This window comes from Pseudonaja textilis, chromosome Z (assembly GCF_049901715.1).
Source record: "Pseudonaja textilis isolate UNSWEBS1 chromosome Z, rPseTex1.2, whole genome shotgun sequence".
Classification (NCBI taxonomy): domain Eukaryota; kingdom Metazoa; phylum Chordata; class Lepidosauria; order Squamata; family Elapidae; genus Pseudonaja; species Pseudonaja textilis.
Window position 1 is genome coordinate 133,468,479 of NC_142008.1, and position 22,450 is coordinate 133,490,928.

General features: G+C 42.1%; 2 protein-coding genes across 5 annotated transcripts in view; both read left to right on the forward strand.

The window, feature by feature from the left end:
• Positions 1 to 12,185, forward strand: part of PTPRH (protein tyrosine phosphatase receptor type H) — a 34,836-nt gene extending 22,651 nt beyond the window's left edge. The window contains exons 12-18 of the mRNA XM_087915365.1: positions 1,541 to 1,631; positions 3,569 to 3,645; positions 5,189 to 5,323; positions 6,042 to 6,164; positions 6,524 to 6,684; positions 7,324 to 7,459; positions 11,764 to 12,185. Coding sequence (XP_087771491.1) covers positions 1,541 to 1,631; positions 3,569 to 3,645; positions 5,189 to 5,323; positions 6,042 to 6,164; positions 6,524 to 6,684; positions 7,324 to 7,459; positions 11,764 to 11,901 — 861 coding nt within the window. The 3' untranslated portion in view covers positions 11,902 to 12,185. The remainder of the gene's footprint in view (positions 1 to 1,540; positions 1,632 to 3,568; positions 3,646 to 5,188; positions 5,324 to 6,041; positions 6,165 to 6,523; positions 6,685 to 7,323; positions 7,460 to 11,763) is intronic.
• Positions 12,186 to 17,031: 4,846 nt separating this feature from the next.
• SYT5 (synaptotagmin 5) overlaps positions 17,032 to 22,450 on the forward strand; it is a 38,554-nt gene continuing 33,135 nt past the window's right edge. For 2 of the 4 annotated variants that reach the window (XM_087918060.1, XM_087918059.1), the window contains exon 1: positions 17,032 to 17,265. Coding sequence is in view for 2 of the 4 variants with exons in the window: in XM_087918059.1 (XP_087774185.1) it covers positions 17,262 to 17,265 (4 nt within the window). In the remaining 2 variants the exon portion in view is untranslated. The other 2 variants (XM_087918061.1, XM_087918057.1) reach the window with 2 other exon arrangements.

Consider the following 22,450-nt stretch of genomic DNA (forward strand, 5'->3'; position numbering starts at 1 on the left):
TGTTTCTCCATCAATTCTCATGTATGAGATCATTGACTTCGGTGGACAAAAAGCACAGAGAAGATATAGGTACACCACTGAGCCCAAAATTTCTGTGGTTAAGTAAGTTTTACAACTTTTCTTGCCACAGTTGTTAAGTTAATCACTGCAGTTGATAAGTTAGCAACCTGGTTGTTAAATAAATCTGGCTTTCCCATTGACTTTGCTTGTCAAAAGGTCGCAAAAAGCGACCACATGTCCCAGGGACACTGCGATCATCGTAAATTTTATTTTTATGTACACGGAGAGCATATGCACCAAGACAAATTCCTTGTGTGTCTAATCACACTTGGCCAATAAAGAATTCATTCATTCATTCATTCATTCCAATGCCTGCCAATTGCCAAGTATCTGAATTTTGACACATGGCCATGGGGATGCTGCAAAGGTCATAAATAATAAAAACAGAGTCACCTTTTTCAGTGCTTTTATAACTTTGAATGGTCACTAAATGAACCATTGTAAGTCGAAGACTACCTGTAATTACTTTGATCTAGGATGCAAAGGAACAGAGCTGTTTTGGGTGGATTTAAAATAAAATAGCCTTGGACCTCTCTCCGATTTTTAATGAAACTTTGCATCTTCAACAATTGATGTGAGCATCAGTCCCAAGACATGATGGCTGAGAATGATGAGATTTGTAACCTAGCCCAACTGCAAAGCAACTGGTCAGGAAGACATCTATCCTCATTCTGCTGGCATTAAGTCTCAGTAGACTTTGTGGGACTTAATCCGAACAGACACATCGAGGGGGGGAGTTGAAAACAAGAAGTAAAGGCAGGGATAAAATCAAGATTATCAGAAGAATCAAGTTCACAAGATATCTCTGTATAATGCCTTGTAAGGCCACTCTTGGAATACTGCATCCAGTTTTGGTTAGCACAATATTAAAAAAAATGTTGAGTCTCTTGGACAGAGAGCAGGAAAGAATGACAAAGATGTTAGAAGACTGGAGGCTAAAACATATGGAGAATGTTTGCAGGAATTTGGTATATCTAGTCTAGTGAAAAGAAGAATTAGGGGTGACATGATAGCAGTGTTCCAATATTTGAGGGGCTGCCATAAAGAAGAGGGGAGCCAACCTATTTCCAAAAGCACCTGAAGGCAAGGCCAGAAGCTATGAATGGAAACTGAACAAAGAAAGAAGCAACCTAGGACTAAGGAGACACTTCCTGACAGTAAGAACAATCAACCAGTGAACAACTTGCCTTCAAAAGTTGTGGGTCTCCAACACTGGAGCCTTTTAAGAAGGGACTGGACAACCATTTGTTGAAAATGGTTATAGGATCTCCTGCCTGGGCAAGGGAGTTGGACTAGAAGACCTCCAAGGTCCCTTCCAACTCTGTTATTCTGTTAGTTAAAGGAGGACAATTTCTAGTATAGTAACACTCTTGCCCGACAGTGTGTTTTCCCTACTTGGTTTTGCTTTGCCTTATTTTGGAAGCCTCTTGTGCTCTGCTTAACTGAGTCAATATTTCTTCTTTCCTTACCTACATAATAGCAACTGCAGGACACAGGAACAGACCAGCTCCAGAGTGTAGCCCAGCAGCATGAAAATCAAGCTAAGAATCGCTATAGCAACGTTCTGCCATGTAAGTCCTATTCCCCTTACTTCACGAACCTTTTTATTAGTTTATTCTTTCCAATCCATCAGAAGGAACCCATCGGAAGGGGCTCTCCCTGTCCATCTGCAAGAAAATGACCAGAATGAAACCCAATCTGGGGTAGAGGAGGAAGTCAGCAAAAGAAGGACTGAGTTTAAAACTGGACTAGAGGAGGCCAAAGGTTGCTCAAAGCATCTTTGGGGAAGTCAAGCAGCCTCTTGAATTGTGACTTGTGAGCTGCCCAATGGCATCAAATCAAAGGACTGAATAGGTCCACTCTAAGCCCCCTTCCCGCCTGTTTAGAAGACGCAGAATATGGTATATGCAATCTGCTCTGGGCTTCCCTGTACACTACTGTACCAACACAATGTCAGGCCCCACAAAGGATGACACATGGAGTTGCTTTTGAGGTGTATCTTTATATTGGTGACATATAAAACCCTGGTGGCACAGTAGTTAGAAAGCAGCATTGCAGGCTAACTCTGCCCACAGTCTGGAGTTTGATCCTGGTGGGCTTAAGGTTGACTCAGCCTTCCATCCTTCTGAGGGTGGCAAAATGAGAACCAAGATTGTTGGCGGCAATATGCTGACATTGTAAACCACTTGGAGAGTGCTGTAAAGCACTGTGAAGTGGTATATAAGTCTAAGTGCGATTGCTATGCATTGTTGTTAGCCTACAAATGGAATCTTATCAGATTAAAACTGCAATCTATATAATTATAGATATACTCTGTGAACTGCTAGGGAGGCTCCATCTTTGCTCACTTCCTGCCTATTAGACCTGCCAAACTCCACTGACTCTTTGTCCTTTGGGATGCAGCCTTTTCCTCCTGGGACTCCAGACTACATCCCACAACACACACACACACACACACACACACACACACACACGAGGGGGGAGTCACACTCCAGGGGCATCTGCAAAAGGGTTAAACTGATGGCTGTGTGATCAAAGCCCTTTCCACCCTCCTGTTATTTTTGGCCATCCTGTAGACATCTCTATCTGACATACATAAATACATAAATACATACATACATACATACATACATATATACATACATACATACATACATACATACATACAGGTCATGTTGTATCCAGAAGAAAATACAGGTGCCCCTTATATAGCCACCACTGATAAAGGAATTAAAGAGCATTCCAAAAGCTGTGTTTGGCAAGCTTTGCCTGTATTTTCATTCTAGAATTCCATCCCTACCGTACTTAATATAAAAGAGCCTGCTTGAATTTTGAAGAGCAGGAATCTGATTCAGATTTAGTTTTGTTTACTTTACTTTATTGTCACTGCACCTCAGACAATGAAATTAAATATCATCTTCAATGTACATTATGACTATCAAAATAAACACAAACACACATCCTTCACATTCTATAAAATCCCTGATATTGCACCAATACTGCACTATACAGCAGAATTCCAAAGAGCTACTCCCCTGGGATAGAAGCTGTTTTTCAGCCTATTTGTCCTTGTTTTTATTACTCTGTACCGTCTGCCAGATGGTAATAGTTCAAAAAAAGGGCTCCCAGGATGAGATGGATCTTTGAGAATGTTTTGAACTTTCTTAAGGCAGTGGGAGCTATAAAGCTCTTCCAAAGAGGGGAGAGGGCAACCAATGATCTTCTGGGCAATGACATTAACCCTCTGGAGTGCTTTCCTATCTGCCACTGTGCAATTGATGCAATTGATGCAATTCAACAGTCCCCATTCCACAGAGGAGACTTTAATGGTCTACATTAATGCTTGTGAATCACTGATCCTTATCTAGAATTCTGAACCAATGTAATATAATGGAGACAATGCTGGAGTTCAACTGGAAAGACTGAGGTCCTAGGTGTTTCTTATCTTCAGTGCTATTCTTTTGCTTTCAGTCTTCTCTGAGTGACATTTTTGGTTCTTTCTCCACAGATGACCATGCACGAGTCCAGCTCACCCTCAAGCAAGAAGATCCCCATTCAGACTACATCAATGCCAGCTACATGCCTGTATGTCTTCGCTATTGCCTTTTGGGGATGTGATGTTGGCTAAGAGTGCAGAAGAAGTAGATTGAAGCCAATTTAGAGTCCCCGAGTAACCCATTCTGGAACATGTTTAAAGCACTTCAAATCAGTCCTAAATGCCAAGATGAATAACGTACAACCCTGATATTGGATGTTATATCCAGAACCTTTTATAATTGCTAGTAAATTGCCATTTTTAGTGTGACAGAAGGGAGAAATGATTAAATAATGGACCACAGCCATAGTCAGAACAGAATAGAATAACAGACTTGGAAGGGACCTTGGAGGTCTTCTAGTCCAACCCCCTTCTCAGGCAGGACACCCTATGCCATTTGAGACAAATGGTTATCCAATCTCTTCTTAAAAATCTCTAGTGTTGGAGCATCCACAACTTCTGGAGTCAAGTCGTTCCATTGATTAATTGTTCTCCCTGTCAGAAAATTTCTCCTTCGTTCCAGGTTGCTTCTCTCCTTGATTAGTTTCCAGCCATTGCTTCTTGTCCTGCCCTTTGGAAAATAGCTTGACTTCCTCTTCTTTGTGACAGCCCCAGAGATATTGGATCACTGCCATCCTGTCACCCCTAGTCCTTCTTTTCACTAAACTAGACATACCCAATTCCAGCCACCGTTCTTCATATGTTTTAGCCTTCCAGTCCCCTAATCATCTTTGTTGCTCTTCTCTGCACTCTTTCTAGAGTGTGAACATCTTTCTTACATCATGGTGACAAAAAATGGATGCAGTACTCCAAGTTTGGCCTTACCAAGGCCTTATAAAGTGGTACTAACACTTCAGATGGTCTTGATTGTATCTCTCCATGACTCTGTGATCCCTCTGTATCCCTAGGACTGCATTGGCTTTTTTGGCAACTACATTTGATCATACAGCATTAATGACAACAACTCAGCTGCAGGTGTCCTGGATCCAGTTATTTTTCATACACCCTTTTTCTGGATTTCGGTTCTCCAGCCCAAAAGCTAAATATGATCTTCACCCTGAAAAATAGTTTCCTGTCACCATCTTCCATCATTGATCCTGCTAACTGGATGTATTATTTCCATTCAATGCAATATATGTTTGGCCTTGGATGTCTAATATAATTTGGGCTCTATTTTTCCCCACTCCAAACCTTTCATCTTCACTTAACAAAGGCCAGTCTGCTTTGGCTTTGCCCATCATATTGCAGAGTAGTAGTCATAAATGAGGACCATGGATTGAAGTTGTTGCTTTTAGGTTATCTCTAAATTAAGTTCTACTCTTTGGGGTCTATTAGTCTGGAAGCCTATGTACTCCTAATGACTTAATGGGAAGTAATGCGATTTCAGTTCAAGCGCAGGACCATGAGGAGACTTCGCCCTGCCTTTCTGAAACAATTGTCTTTTTTCACTTCTCCCGATTCTCGGGGCTTTGTTTTGACCAAGGCAACCTTGAGCATAACGTGCAACACCTTTAGAAATGCAAAAATGATTTTAAACAAATGTTTTTGTGTATACGTACATATAAATTAGTATAACACCTCTCTCCTCCCAAGGGCTACAAGAAGGAAAAGGAGTTCATCGCAGCCCAGGGTCCGTTGCCTGCCACACTCCATGACTTCTGGCGCATGATATGGGAGCATCGCATCTCAAACATAGTCATGCTGACAAATTGCGTTGAAAACGGACGGGTGAGAAGGGAGCTTTGTTTCAGCACCAAGGATGCCCTTTGAGGAATGCAGGGCTGGGTTTTAATTGTGGCAGAATCCAAATGTCATGGCTGCATCTCACCCATGCAAGTTTCATGGCCTGACAGCCATAGGCGAACTGAGAGATGAGGGAGAGAAAGATTGGGACGGAAGGAAGAAGGTGGGAATGGAAGTCCAGCTGAGCTGTGTGAGAAGCTGTAGTGGCCGAGGTTAAGTCACAGTAGGCAGAGCTGGGAACCAAAAATCTGTTTCCTAAACCAGAGGTTCCCCAATCCCCGAACCGTGGACCAGCACTGCTCCGCCGCATGCCAGAAACTGGGCCACGCAAATAAGCCTCATTTGCAGGATGCAGGCAGCAGGTGAAATCACACCTCTTCCAGTCCGTGGAAAACCGTCTCTCCATAGAACTGGACCCTGGTGCCCAAAAGGTTGGGGGCCGCTGTCCTAAACACTATACAAGCACCAGAGTGGACATTTGCGGATAACCAGGGGAGGGTTGGGGGCGGAGAGGAACTTTCCTTTCCTCAGATTCAGCTTAAGCTACTTCTGTAACCGTTTAAAGTATAGTATTGGGAAAAGAAATGGCCAGGTGACAGATGGGACGGTTGATACCAAATTTGACAGGCATCTAATAATTTTAGCCCTTGTCCCCAGTGCTACCACATTTCATTAAGTGTCCACTTTTTTTTCTCCTGGCCAGGTGAAATGTGAACATTACTGGCCCTTGGATTACACACCCTGCACCTATGGTGATATTACTGTATCAGTTATCACAGAAACCATCCTCCCTGACTGGACCATCCGTGACTTGTGTATCAAGCGGGTGAGTGACTGAGACTTGAGGTTGCCTTTTCCTTCTGAGCTTAAAATACAATAACAAGTGCCAGGTGGATTTTCAAAGTGACTTCCACCCAGCCATCCCAAGGAAAAGCACACCCTTCTTTTTCCATGTTCAAGTACCTATGGGAGTCAAAAAGGCATATAAGAGAAAAGAAAGGGTGAATACTAAGAATTCCCAAGTACAGAAATAGATAGATAGACAGATAGACAGACAGGTAGGTAGGTAGGTAGGTAGATAGATAGATAGATAGATAGATAGATAGATAGATAGATAGATAGATAGACAGACCCCCAAATTTTTGCCTTGGTGATGGAACATCTGAATGTTTTATTTCTCAACAGATGGCCATGTCTGATGTTCGTCATGCTAGGCATTATCACTTCACATCATGGCCAGATCATGGAGTCCCCCAAACCACAGACACCATTCTTCGTTTCCGATATCTTGTCAGGGAGGACTTAGACAAAATGAAGGATAATGGGCCAGTTCTGGTTCACTGCAGGTACATCAAATGGGAGTGGGAAGGCCTGGGGCAAGAAAGAACCAAAGGGAGGTGGGGCACTCATTATCGAGATCTTCTCCAATGGGTCTACTCAGAGTCACTCTTCCTTCTAAGCCAAGTGGCAATATTGATTAGGAACTTCTCAACTGGGCTTCCATCTCCCTTCACCTTCCAATAAATCAAGCACCAAGGAAGTCATAGGTCATGCTGGCTGGAGATGATGGGTGTTGAAGTTCAAGATATCTAGAGGGGCTTGGAGTTAAATAAAGCTGATCCACTGTATAATAATCTCATGGTGTCCAATGTGCTAGCTAGATCAGGCTGGAAAATCAACTCCACCAAAAACTAGAGCTATATTTTATTGAGAGGGGCTATAATAACAGAATCTTGCAAGCTGGATTGTGCTTTACCTTTTTCTTATGCTCCAATGAATCAGGAACGAACCAGCCTGAGTGATTTCCAAATACTATTTTGCTTCCCAGGACTATTTTAGCCCACTCGGCTTACGTAATGTTCTTGCATATGTCTGTAAAAGTCATCTCCTTTAGTCTCTACATACAGCTAGAGCATAGCTGATGTTGTCCATGCCTGATGGACTCTTCTTCCCCCCACCCCCCCTGCATTTTTCCACCTTTCCAGTGCTGGGGTGGGCCGGACAGGCACATTTATTTCTCTAGATTCACTGCTGTGCCAAGCCCAGGACCAAGGAGAGATCGGTGTCTTTTCATTTGTTGAGAAACTGAGAAGGAACCGTCCACTCATGATCCAGAATGAGGTGAGAGAATGGGAAACAGCGATGTGTAGAAGCAGGTCTGATATATTGGCAAACATCTCCTCTGAAATCTTTAGAGCAGGGGGTCAAATTCAGTTTCATTGAGGGCTGCATTAGAGCTGTGGTTGACCTCAGGGGGGGGCGGATGGGTGTGGCCGACTGTGTGGATGTGGTGAACTGGGTGGGCGTGGCCAGCTTGACACCACTCCCCAAACTGCTGGCATGTTTCCTCTTCTTCACAATGGGTAGACCAGGATGAAGCTACTCTGACCTGGTGTTTCCTCTTCACACTGGGTACTCTGGGCCGAAGCTTTGTGGGCCAGTCCCTTACATTTTCCAGGATGGCCCCGCAGGCCAGATCTGACCATATCGTGGGCTGGATCTGGCCCATGCACCTTGTATTTGACACTCCTGCTTTAGAGAATCTGTCAAGGTGAGGGGGGGTTACATGGGGATATGTGTTCCAGAACCTATTTCGAGAGCTCCTCTGGATTTGACCAATACCCCTTCTCACGTTGTACTGTTGGCAGACTGCAGGTAGCCCTCAACTTATGATGACAACTGAGCCCAAAATTTCTGTTGCTAAGCAAGACGATGGTTGTGAGTTTTGTCCCATTTCACGACTTTTCTTGCCACCATTGTTAAGTGAGTCACTGCAGTTGCTCAGTTAGCAACACAGTCGTTAAGTGAGTTTGGCTTTTGGTGTTTGTCGGTAGGTTGGTAAAAAGGATGCTGACCCCAGGATACTGCAAGCATCGCAAATATGAGTCAGTTGCCAAGCATCTGAATTTTGATCACGTGACCATAGTGGGGTGCTGCAACAGCCGTGAGTGTGAAAAATGGTCATAAGTCACTTTTTCCAGGGCCACTGTAACTTTAAATGGTCACTAAATGAACTGTTGTAAGTGGAGGACTACTTGTACTTCTGGGATCCAAAAAGAAGGATTTAAGAAAGTTGCCCTGTCTAGCTGTTGCTTCCCAAAACAAAAGACACTGCGATCTCTTCCAACCTGGATAACCTAATGCAGTCAAACTCGCGGCCCATGGGCCAGATCCATCACACGCTGGCCACGCCCAGTTTACCGAAGTGGAAAAAAGTTGTGATACGTCACATGACGACGCTGTGATGATGCAAGTTTGACATCCCTGACCTAATGTAAAATCTGACTCCCAGAATTCCTTTAGCCAGCATTGCGCGTGCTAAGAATTGTGGGTTTTTTTAGTAGAAGTGCCTGCATTTTGGAGGCTATCCAGTTCTGAAGGTACCATTGTTGAGTTAACAATACTCTTAATTGACTGACTCAACTAGCACTTTGCAGTTATTTCAACAACATAACGGTGTTTTTATGTTCTCCTTCCTTTCAAACAATGTTGCCTGGGGTTGGTTTGCTGTACTATTTGTCACTTCTATATTTTTAGTACGCGAATGTGCACACACGTGCACCTAATTTACATATTCCTTGTTGTTGGAATTGCAGCCTTCCCTAAGTTTAGGCCACAGATGTGTTTCACTCCAATTTTCATCATCCTTAGGTGACACTACTGTAATCTACATATGTAAACAACATCGAACTCAAGACATCTGTCTTAAAAGTCATGATCTCTAATTCTCTATAGATCAGGGGTCCCCAAGCCTTGGGCAGCTGCCCATTCCCGGGCCTTGAGCTATTCGGAACCAGGCTACCAAAGTGGTGCGTGAGTGTTCATATGCACACCTCCCCATTTGTGCAAGCAGTGGGCGAGCATGTGTGTGATCCATTTGCATGACTGGTGGCCACGCATGCCTGCCACTTGCAGCAATGGAGCTGTGCATGTGCACCCACCTATTGCTTGCAAGAAAGTATTCCCCCCTCCCCCCGCCAGTCTGAAAGATTGGGGAACTTTGCTATAGGCAACAAGATTGCAGTGATTAAGAGTTTTTTACACCCAAAACACACTTGTGTAGGCCCACTCATGAGTTATGGTTTTTCTTCTCTCGTGTTGGTTGAATGAGCTATTTCTCATATTACGTGGATCCATAAAGCTTGCTTTACAAGCAACTGAAGCTGAGTTCACATAATACGTCAAGTCAAAAACCAAACAACTAAAGTTCAGCATGACTGCTAAGTTGATTAGTCCTACTTTTAAGGTGCTCTCTAAACTAATATAGCTAATATACCAATGGCTGATGATCCTTCAGGTGGAGCTCAACTGCTAATGATGTCCTGGATACATCCATTTAGTTTTGTTAGCAACAGGAACAAAGAGACCATTGATTCGAAAGAGGGGTCAAAGAACCCATCTATGTTAAATTGAACAGCCGTCCCTCAACAGGGGGTGAAGGACATGACCCCACCTGTCTTCTGTCTACACCGTAGTCCTTTTAGCAATCCCAAGAAGCCATCTGCACTCTGATTCAGGTGACCCTGGGGGCACAGATAAATGCTCAAGGGGCCTCAACTATTCTCAGAGAGCTAATAATTGACCTTCAAGAGTGCTAACGACCAGATGACTGCACCGAATATAAACCCTTCCATTCCCCACCTGAGGAAGCTTCTTGGATGAGAAGTGAAATGTTTTTCAAGGAAAAAAAACAAGGAAGTCCAGCTACCTTTTGGAAAAGTAGCACCTCTGGGACAGTGCCAAAGGGACTGCTGTTGTCTTCTTCCATGGGTGCTTTTATCTCCATCAAGAACTTCCTGTTCATTTTCTATCTACATATTAACTAAGACTAGTTTTGTTCAACTGCCAAGCCACTCAGTCGGGGCTTAGATTTACTATGACAAGATAAAGCTGCCTTGGAGTTGAGCTCTACACCTGGTGACTACATCAATACATCTATTTAGTTTCCTTGGCTACACGAAGGAAACAGTTTGCCATCGTCTTCTTGCAGTATTAATTTTTCAACCCTCCAAGGCTAGCCTGCTGCCCTGAAATTCTCTGTCGATTTCCCACTGCCAATAGTTTTTGGTTTGACCTCTGAAACTAAGCTACAACCATGGATTTTTCTGGTGATCTTCCAGGACCAATTACTTCTCCCAGATCTGATCTGGCTTCGCTTTTTGAAATCAGCTGGGCATTTTCCCCCAACCTGGGCAGATGGGTTTATGCTCTGGCAGAAACGGGGGATACATTTGAATCAACTCCCAATTGAGCTTGCCAGGTGCATAGCTATACAAAGATAATCATCTTCGCTGATGATGCAAAGCTATTCAACACCATAGACAATACTGCTATCCTTCAAAAAGACCTCAACTACGTATCAGAATGGTCAAACAAATGGCAACTTCAAATCTCAACAAATAAATGCTCTGTCTTACATACTGGCAAAAAAATCAGAAAATAAAATACAAACTGAATAGTCAAGACCTTGTTGATGATCCAGACTCTGTCAAGGACCTTGAAGTATTCATCTCTAGTGATCCAAGTGCAAGAGCCCACTGTAACTACATAGCCAAAAAAGCATTAAGAGTTGTTAATCTAATCCTGTGCAGCTTCTTCTCTGGTAATATCACACTACTAACTAGAGCATACAAAACATTTGCTAGACCAATACTTGAATACAACTCATCAGTTTGGAACCCACATTATGTATCTGATATTAACACAGTTGAGAAAGTCCAGAAATATTTCACAAGAAGAGTTCTCCACTCCTCTACTCATTGCAGAATACCTTATGCCACCAGACTTGAAATTCTAGACCTAGAAAACCTAGAACTACGCCACCTTCAGTCCGATCTAAGTATAGTAAATAAAATCATAATCGCAATGTCCTACCTGTCAATGAATACTTCAGCTTCAGCCATAACAATACAAGAGCACACAATAGATACAAAGTCATGGTTAGCTGCACCAAACTGGATTGCAGGAAATACGACTTCAGCAACAGAGTGGTCAATGTCTGGAATACTCTACCTGACTCTGTGGTTTCTTCCCCAAACCCCAAAAACTTTAACCTTAGACTGTCTACTATTGACCTCACCCCTTTCCTAAGAGGTCTGTAGGGGGTGTGCATAAGCGCACAAACGTGCCTACCGTCCCTGTCCTATTGATTCTTTTTATTTTTCTTATATGTATCCATTTCATGTATTCATAACTATGTTTATACTTATACCTATTATCTTGTAAGTGATTGACAAATCTAATAAATAAATAAATAAAATAAAAAGAGCCACATTTCCCAGTGTGATTTCTGCAGCATCCCCCACCCCAACAAATTGCCCAATATCGCTGCTCACTGTTGATGTTCATGTGGGACAACTCAACTCAATTGTTCATGCCCATTTCAACTGTCAAATCCTCCCCTGTTTCTGTCTCCTTTTCTACAGGATCAGTATGTCTTCTTGCACCAGTGTCTCCTGGATGGGATTCAGTCTGCTCCAAAGAACGACAGGGTGATCCTGGAGCATCCTGCTGTCTATGAAAACATCTTGGCTATGCAGGACTATGAGGTCTCCCGCATGTGAGAGGCTTGGCTACCTTCTATGGGTTGCAAAACAATTGCCACCCTCCACCCCCCTCCAAAATTGAGGCATCCCTCCCCTCTAAATTTAACTTCCATGTTTTAAATGGAATAAATTTTCCAAACCAAACATTCCAGTCTGTATAGGTGGTCTTTTTCTCTGAAATAATTAAGAATCGAAATAAGAAGATTCCCAGTGATTCAGAGCCTCCCTTTTAGTTTTAAGTAATAGTTTCGTCGATTAATTAAGTGGAATTAAATTAAATGGAATAAATTTTCCAAAGCAAACACTCCAGTCTGTATAGGTGGTCTTTTTCTCTGAAATAATTAACTATCGAAATAAGAAGATTCCCAGTGATTCAGAGCCTCCCTTTTAGTCTCAAGTAATAGTCTTGTCGATTAATTAAGTAAACATGACCTGCTTTAAAAAAATTGTTGGCACACAAGATGACTAAGACAAAGCCACGATACAAAACTGAATCAAACACATTAAGTAACCTTTGAAATCACAGAAACTGAAGTGTGAGTGTCTGACTTTACCAGGTTGTGCAAAATAAATATGTTTTCCTGTTGACAATGAACCCAAGTTCTTGATGTACACAACAATTCATCTACTCCTTTACCTCCCCCCTCCCCCATCCATCCTCTCCTCTCACACCACTGTACTGGGAATTGGGAGGAGAGGATTGGGGAGGGTAGCAATTGTGGCAAAACAGCAGAATTTTTCGTCCAATTATACTGGGTGGAAAGCTGAACCCTATAAGAAATTAAGACTAAAGCACAGCCTGGCTGAATTATTTGGTTGCCTTAGCAACCTGAGTGTCAGCTCCATAATGTTGCCATGGAGCTGTCATAAGTGTCATGTGTGTGTGTGTGTGTGTGTGTGTGTCCTGCGTGTGGATACACTTACACCCACACATACAGGTGTGTGGGTGTATGGATGCTTTCCTTCCTTCCTTCCTTCCTTCCTTCCTTCCTCACTCACACAAACACACAAAATAATAATCTCCCTTCCTCTCTCCTTCCTTCCTATATATACAGTATATATGTATGTGAGTATATTACATGTTGCATCTGCATACATACATATTGCATTCATATATATGCATGCATTCATATATTTATATGTACCTATGAAACATACACATATGCATTCAAACCTGTCTTTTAGATACCTTCTTGACAAATATAAAAGGCAGATTTGAATGCGTGAGTGTATACATGTACATACCTACATATACCTAGATAAATGCATACATATATATGAATGCAATATGCAATATGTATATATGGACAGACATATGAATGCAGCTCACAAGTGGCACTCACAGAATGGGAGGCAACCCTGGGTGAGCGGTGCTCTTGAGGAACTATAGCAACACATACTGAAGAAGTTTCCCCAGGTTCTCCCCCCCTTGAAATGTTTTTTTTTTTAACCTGTTGGGAAAAGTTGGGTTCACTTCCTCTAAAGAGAGAGTGAGGAGGAAGAGGAGGAGGGGAAGGGGGAGGGGAAGGAGACCTTTCTTCAGCAAAGCTGAATTGGGACCCTTCCTGGCTGCAGGTTCCTGAATGTGCTCCAAGCAAACTCACTCTAGTGGTGGGGCTCTACATTGTGGATGGATTCTTGAACACAGTTTGGTGAGGTGAACTCCGAGATGCTCTTTTGGGGAGGAAAGCTACTGAGGCCTTGCGATTGAAAGGAGGATAAACTGCAAGTAAGAATGTGTGTGTGTGTGGAGGGGGGGAATAGGAAAGAAACCGAGTTGAATTTAGATCCCAATGCTGGTAGATCAAAGAGGTATGAGTTTGATGCTGGGATACAGAATTCTCATTCTTCTTCTCTCTTCTTTTATCTTCCTCCTTCTCCTCCTCCTCCTCCTCCTCTTCTTCTTCCCCTTCCCTCCTCCTCTTCCTCCTTCCTAGTATTCCCCCACATTATGGCAGGGTCTGCTTGGGATCCAGACTTCTTAGATTTGCTAAAAAGATGAGACATTAGATAGAAGGCTGGAAGCTAACCCTAGCCTTAGATTCCTTGGAAGAACAATGGCATTTATCCATCAGAATGCCCAGCTGTTGTTGCCCTTATAAATGAGTAATAGAGAGCTGTCAGTTTTCAGATGATATTAGACTTCAATTTTCACCAGTCCTAACCAAAATGATCAATGGGTGGAGATTATTGAACAAACTTCAGAAGGGAGGAGGGAAATGAGTGAGGAGCCCAAGGTTCCCTTATAGAGAAAATAATTTTTACACTACAAATGTGTGAAGGGTAAAGCCAAGTTCTCGTGCATTTTCCTTTTGGGTTTTTGAAAGGAAAATCAGTCAGTAGTTTACTAGAAAGATGTGTCTCTGTGTGTATGCTGTTGGCAAAACTAAATGCCAAAATCTCACCTAACTTTAATTTTGTATTGCAGTGAGCCAGAAATATTTGTTGGAGGAGTTGCTTGCTCCACAGGAGGGCAGCAATGCCTCTCTCTGTCTCTCTCACTCACACAAACCCACAACATAGATGCATACAACCCAATTCTTTTAGCTCACCCACCGCCAATTCTGTCCATCTTCGTTCCACCTCTCTCTGTAGCACAAGCCCATTAGCAACAGTCCACATCGTTCTTCCTCATACGTGACCATTCCCACCCAGTTCAAAGATAGCCTTTTCTCTTTGGTGCTCAGCCTCTTTCACAGAATGACACACGCTTCTTTTTATTTGTACAGGTGTGAATACCTATACCTTTTCACCTCACTATTATCACTATTATTATCATCACTATTAGCACAGTTGAGAAAATCCAGAAATATTTCACAAGAAGAGTTCTCCACTCCTCTACTTGTTGCAGAATACCTTATGCCACCAGACTTGAAATTGTAGACCTAGAAAACCTTGAATTACGCCGTCTTCGGTCTGATCTAAGTATGGTATATAAAATCATACATTGCAATGTCCTACCTGTCAATGAATACTTCAGCTTCAACCATAACAACACAAGAGTAAAGAATAGATACAAACTCAAGGGTAACTGCACCAAACTTGATTGCAGAAAATACGACTTCAGCAGCAGAGTGGTCAATGGCTGGAATACTCTACCTGACTCGGTGGTTTCTTCCCCAAACCCCAAAAACTTTAATCTTAGACTGTCTACTATTGACCTCACCCCTTTCCTAAGAGGTCTGTAGGGGGCGTCCATAAGCGCACCAACATGCCTGCCGTCCCTGTCCTATTGTTTCTTTTATTTTTCTTATATGTACCCATTTCATGTATTCATAACTATGTATATACTTATACCTTGTAAGAGATTGACAAATCAAATCAAATAAATAAAGAAAATAAAGAAAACCTAGCACAGGACCCATTCTATTAGGAAAGGATACACACACCACATACACTTGCCCACCGTTCTACAAGAGAACGTTATTTTGGTCATTCAGCCTTGTTCTAATTTCCTTACATTCATTCACTTGCCTCCTCTGTATATTTTGTGCATTTGTGATATAATCTCCCTCTCCAACTGCCTTGCTGAGAAGTCACACTACAACATAAAAAGAGTCACCTGTTCATCTTCTGGTATCTTGCATTAATACTGTACATCTGCTGCAAAGATCAGAATCTTAAAAACACAAAAAGCAAAGAAAGCCAGACAAAGCAATCCAAAATCCACAACTGGAAATAGATTCCAAAACATCAAAAAAAAATGCTTGAAATAATACAAATACTTTCAGGTTTATCATGGAGTGGGGAACATCCTCTCAATTGCTTCTGCATATAGGTAGTTCTTGTTTAGCAATCAGAATTGGGACCGGAAGTTCCATTGTTAAGCAAAGGGATTGCTAAGTGAAACTGTGACTTAGGATCTTATTTCAGCTTTCCTTTGCTGTGAATGTCTGAAAAGCGTTGCTTATAAAGTTAGTTTTTCATCATTGTTGTAATTGTAAATGGGGACTACTACATGAGGCAATTGGTCTCTCTTTCAGGGTTTGAGATCCTACGGCCGGCAAATAGTTGACTGGAATTGAGTATGACTAATTTAGAGAAAAGATGGACTAAGGGTGACAGGATAGCACTACTGAAATATCTAAGGGGCTGCTTCCACAAAGAAGAGGGGGTCAACCTATTCTCCAAAGCACCTGAAGGCAGGACAAAAAAACCAATGGATGGAAACTAATCAAGGAAAGGAGCTACCTGGAATTAAGGAGAAATTTCCCTACAAGTAGAACAATTTTTCAGTAGAACATCTTTCCTCCAGAAGCTGTAGGTGCTCCATCATTGGAGTCTTTTAAGAAGAGATTGGACAACCATTTGTCTGAAATAGTATAGGCTTTCCTGTTTGAGCAGGGGGGTGGACTAGAAGACCTCCAAGATCCCTTCCAATTCTATTAGTCTCTTATTCTGTTAGTCTGGCTCTCATTCCCGTATTTCTGACCTCTTGGCCAGTTATGAAAAATGGATCAAGAGTTTTATATATGAACTCTTGTGCATATATTCCTCCTCTCTAATATTCATAAACTTACCACACACAAGCATGCACATTTGTTCACTCACACAAGTACACTTCAAGTCTGATAAATGGGCACAATATATCCGGTTCTGGATTGCTGTCCTTGAACTCCAAGCGTTTGGACAGTCAAGGTTTATAGTAGGACCGTGATCCATGCAGATCTCCCACCACTATCATACCCACATAATTTATGATGGTTTTCATGCCCATCCTTTCTCCACACAAGGAACTCTCCTACAATATGTTTCAAGGAAGTATCCTGCTTTGTAACTGCAGGCATACAGTATGAATGTTTGTGGGGCTGGATTGAATTCATAGACCTTTGACACTTGAGATAAGTACATAGACAAGTGTATAGGGGTTATACAGATATTGGTACTCAGTGGTGTTGCAGGAAAGGAAATACAGAATGCATCATGCAATCCCTCTTTCTTTAAGGTGGACAAAGACATATACAGATGTTTCATTAAGTCATACCTCTGGGCACAAGGTTTTACATGACTTCCATGCCCTCTTCCAGAATGGATATGGCTTTATATGTTGAATTTGCAATCCATAGACCCTTTCTCCACATCTCCACACGACAGAGATACACACCCCGTCTACTCCTGCCTTTCTTTAGCCTTCTCTCTAACCCCACCTTTTCCTTCCTAGCTCCACCCCTCAGCCAGCAACATTTCAGAACCACGGACCGTGGACAGCTCCGTTGGAGAGCTTTTTTTGAAAGCAAAAAAAAGAGGCAACCACAATAAAAAAAAAATAAGCCAACGGTTCCGTTCTTGCCCGTTGCTCCTCTTTCATTTTGCTTTCATCTCGCCCTGCTTTTTGATCTGCCCAGGACAATCTCCACTCCTGCTGGGAAGGGGAAAAAATGGGTAAGAAGCGCCCCTTTGGGACTTCGGTTTTCTGGGAAGATCTGCTGAGAGCGAATGGGTGGGTTTCCCAGGATTGAATTGTTTATTCAACCTCCACGTTGCGGGATAGAACTAATGCGTTTGGCGTTTCCCGATCGGATCGAAGAGGGAGGAAGAAAGGGAAGATCGGGAGATCACTTGAGCCCCTTCCTTGCAGGGAAGGACGATCCCTCGGAGCTCAGGAAACAAAGGCAGGTGTTCTGCTCCGTGTACAAGGCTTCAAGAAGGAGAAAAATCATGGGTGGGCTTTGAACTTGTGAGAGTGTGGTTGTGTGTCTGCCTCTCTTGCACAAGCGGTGCCTAGCGGAGAGGGCACCTCGCAGGGGCATCATTTTGGTGCCCAAGTGGAATCAGGCTTGCGCTGAAAGGGGGAAGGGCACAGTTGAGAATTGGCAGCACCCAACTCTGATTCTTCAATAGGAGCAACCCTCCGAATCCTGATTCCTCCCTTTTCTTTCCCTACTGAAACTCTGGTTTCCTTTAAATTCTTTTTTTTTTTAAAGGGATGTGGCTTTCCTGAATTCAGAAAGGAAGGCAGCCACCTGAAGAGGACAGATTTAGATTGCTTGTTCGATCATATGTGTGGGCACCTACATAAAACAAGAGGAGTATATTTAGGAATATATGATTTTTTTGCCATGGCGAAGTCTAAACTGAAGGGAGTTGTCCCTTCTCAGCCATCAATAATTCAGATGGAAGCAAATTGTGGCTTCAAGGGTGGGGCATAACTTCCCTCTTTCTCTCTCAAGCTAATGAAGCCAGCCAGCTCTTTGCTTCTTTCCTAAGCAGGCAAGGACTTGGTTCGGGTAGGCAGTATCCAGTGGGATTCCACAAGTGCATTTGGGCACATGGAAGTTGAATTCCTCGCCTCATCAAGAGACAATTTGTGGGTGGGGGTGGGGAGTATGAACAATTTTATTCACTCCCACCCCCTTTCTCCAAGAGGTTCAAAAAAAAAAGCCTGGGGGGGGGCATCCTTTCTCTTTTTACATTGCAGCCGGCTAAGGTAGGGAAATGATCAGTAGCCAAAGGAAAGACCCGGTGAGCTGAACAGAAGACAGAGAGTCCTCAGTTATGACCACAGTTGAACCCCAAATTTCCATTGGTAAGTGAGATACTTGTTACGCGAATTTTGCCCCTTTCTTGCCACAGTTGTGCAGTGAATCACTGCAGTTGTTAAATTAGTCGCACGGTTATTGGGTGCATGCTGCTTCCCCCATTGACTTTGTTTGTCAGAAGGTTGCAAAAGGGGATCCCATGGCTCTGGGACACCTCAACCGTCATAAATATGAATCAGTTGCCAAAGACGTGAATCTGGATCACGTGACCAAATGGGGATGCTGCAAGGGTCATAAGTGTGGGGAAACGGTCATAAATCACCTTCTTCAATGCTGCTGTAACTTTAAACAATCGCTAAATGAACTTTTGTAAGTTGAGGACTACCTGCAACCACAACAGCACACTGGCCAGCAGCGAGTCCAACAAGCCTCTATGACTGGTTCATGATCCCAGTTTCTCCTTCTAGAACTTAAATATAGTCTATTCCCTTAAGTCAGAACTCTTTTGCACATAGGTATGCAGAAAGTTCTCAACTTATATCCACAATTGTGACCAGAACCGAAATTGCTAAGTAAGGTAGTCATTGAGTGAATGGCACCCATTTTTATGACTTTTTTTTCCTATGGTTGTTAATGGGATCTCCATGGTCATTAAGTGAATCAAACAGATTAAACACATTTGGCTTTCCTGCACTGAGTTTGCTCGTTGGAAGCCAGCTGGAAAGGTTGCAAATGGTGATTGCATGACCTGGGATGCTGCAATTTTTGCAAATGCATGCCAATTACCAAGTATCCAAATTTTGATCACATGATTCTGGAAACACTACAACAGTCATAAGTGTGAGGACCAGTCATAAAGGGGAGTACTGTTTTTTTTCCAGTACTGTCATAACTTTGAATGGTTGCTAAATGAATGATGTAATAAGTCAAGGACTTCCTGTCTAGTTTTTGGCATACTTCCAAATATAATCAGCATTCTACCAAGCATGCTTAGGAGAATTTAATTTAAAGAGGGCAAAACTCCAGAATTGAATTAAAATATACTTTTAGAATTATTGCAGCTGTCTTTGCTTCCTTTTGGCTTATCTTGCCGGGAAAACCCAGAAATTATGGTCTTATTGCTTGATGCATTGGGTAGTTACCTAATAAACCTGTTTTAAACAAACTATGGTTTACCACAATGTGTGGATCAATATTTTAAAGATATTTATTGTATTCCCTCCTTTCAGAACTATAGGCAGCTGTCTTCAACGTCTTCTTCATTTTATCCTCACTAACATCGTGTGAAGGGTTTTGGGCTCATTGGCCTAAATTCAAGCGATTGACCATGAGTTCTAAATTCAACTTCTTAATCTCTCCCACACTAGCTCTGTGAATTGAGTCTTCCTGACAGGGGGAGGGATATATAAAGTAAATATAGATACTGTAATATATAATATTAAAGAGAGAACAGGGTTCCCCAATCTTCTTTCCATGCTGAATGTATCACTGGGCAGGAATCCCCAGTCCATGGACTGGCCACGGGCCACAGCATGCCAGGAACCGGGCCATGCAAACAAGCGAAGCCCCATCCGTGGGATGCAGGCAGCACATGAAACCATGCCCCCTCCGGTCCACAGAAAAACCTCTCTCTACAGAAACGGTCCCTGGTGCCCCAAAGGTTGGGGGCCCCTGTCATAGGTGACATGAATACTGAGCTCCTCTATTGCCTGTAGAAATTCAGCAGGTGAATCTTCCTCCATCATTGCACTGTATCCGCATGTTAGGAAAAGTTTTACATTGTGCCTTAGGTTCTCTTGCTAAAGGGACGGAAGGGCTATGAAAGTAATGGGGGATCTAGCTTACCATTTGCTTCTTTGTCACTCTGGCTTTCCTATTTAACCTTTAAATAGAAGGATATTCAGAAATTAAGCAGGCAAATCATTTCCAATCAGGCTGATAATTTAGGAAATCCTTTCGTATAAAACAACCCCTGAACTGTAGCCCATTGCCGGGCTGTGGCTTGCTCAGAATTGGGCCGCGCAAGCACCTGTTGCTTGTGCAAATGGAGCTGTGCCTGCTCAAATGCACGCTTGCCACTCACACAGAACCATTCCCTCTACCCGCCCCCCTTCTCGTCCCCTGCCCCCACCCCGGGCAAGGCTGCTCAGTTGGAAAGATTGGGGACAGCTGGTATAAAGAAAAGGCTTCCACGGTGTTGTTACTTAAGAGTTTGTTATCCAGAAGCAAAACTACAAGCACAGGTAGTCCTTGACTTACGACCACAATCAAGTCCAAAATTTCTGTGGTTAAGTGAGACATTTGTGAAGTGAGTTTTGCCCCATTTTGCAACTTTCCTTGCCTCTGTTGTTAAGTGAATCCTTGCAATCGATAAATTAATAACCTGGTTGTTAAGTAAACCTGGCTTCCCCATTGTCTTCGCTTGTGAGAAGGTCACAAAAGGTGATCATATGACTCAGGCATATTGCAACCATCATAATTATGAACCCGTTGCCAAGCGTCCGAATATTGATCCCATGATGATGGGGATGCTGCAAAGGTCGTAACTATGAAAATTGGTCATAAGTCACATTTAACTGCAACTTTGAATGGTTACTGAACAAACTATTGTAAGTAGAGGGCTACCTGTAGTCCTACATTTACAGCAGTTTACTTAGTGACCATTTGAAATTACAACAGCACTGAAAAAAGTGACTGAAGACCATTTTTCACACGGTTGTTGCAGCATCCTCTTGGTCATGTGACTTTGGATGCTTGGCAACTAGTTCGTATTCATGAGCGTCATGTGAGCATTTCTTTGCAAACCTCCTGACAAGCAAAGTCAATAGAGAAGCCAGATTTATTCAACTATTTTGTTACTAACTTAACAACTACAGTGATTCACTTAACAACTATGGCAAGAGGAAAAGATGGGAGCATTTTAATTATTTCATGTTTTATAAAATATAAGGGAAGAGAAATTGGGGGGGGGATTAACTATGGAAAGCTTATAATTGTTCCCAAGGAAGTATGATATTTAATTGAAAAGTAACGTTAAAGATGTTAAGACTTTAATGAATATTAATGATAGAATTGAATTGGAATGAGCATTTTAATTACATATATTTATAATCACTTTTTAGGAATATAGTGTGTATTTTAGGAATGCACCAAGCAGAATTCGATTGGAAGTTATGTACTATATTGAATGTTATAATTTTAAAGGCATAAATTGAAGTTTAAATAAGAGTTGAATGGATAAAATTAAAAGGTATAAAGGTGTCATACTCCAATTAGTAACTACAGGAGAAAATTTGTTTAATGAGAAAAGAAAATATGAAATTGAAACAGGACAGACAAAAGTATAAATATAACGATTTGAACTGATATGAGATAATTAAAATAAAATTGAGAAAATTAAGAGAGGAGAAAAACTATGTAGAAAATGTAAAACAGTAATAAGAAGAATTAGAACATAAAAGTGGGCATGAAATTGAGTTTGTGTCTGTATGAAGAAGTGTAACCTGGGACCGTGCTATTTTCAAAAAAAGATGTTTTATTTGTATTGTGGGATTTTTGTGTGTGTGAAAACCCAAAATTTTCAAAAAAAACAACAACTATGGCAAGAAAGGTCGTACAATGGGGCAAAACTCACTTAACTAATGTCTTGCATAGCAGCAGAAACTTTGGGCTCAGCTAAGGTGATAAGCCGAGGACTATCCTTACAGACTTTTTCATATGAAGGAATGAATTGATTTTGGAACAGCAACTCACAGTCTGAGTGTGAGACTCAGGATGGTCCATTGATAAGAGACTTTGGGGTTCAGACCTCTTGCTCAGCTCCTGATCTGTAAAATGGACAAAAAGCACATGAGTTGTGATCATACTGAACTCGCTTGATAAATATAATATCTTTTGATCACATTTAAATACATTCTATAAAAAATCTCCATACAAAATTCCTCAAAAGCACGGGCTTTTTTCCCCTTACACCCTCTTCCATTTCTGAAATATCTTCCAAAAAAAAAGATGGAGATGGAGAAATACAGATATTGCTTTGGCAAACAGCAGATTGAAGTGTTCTGTGTGTGTGGATTTCTTTCCTCCTC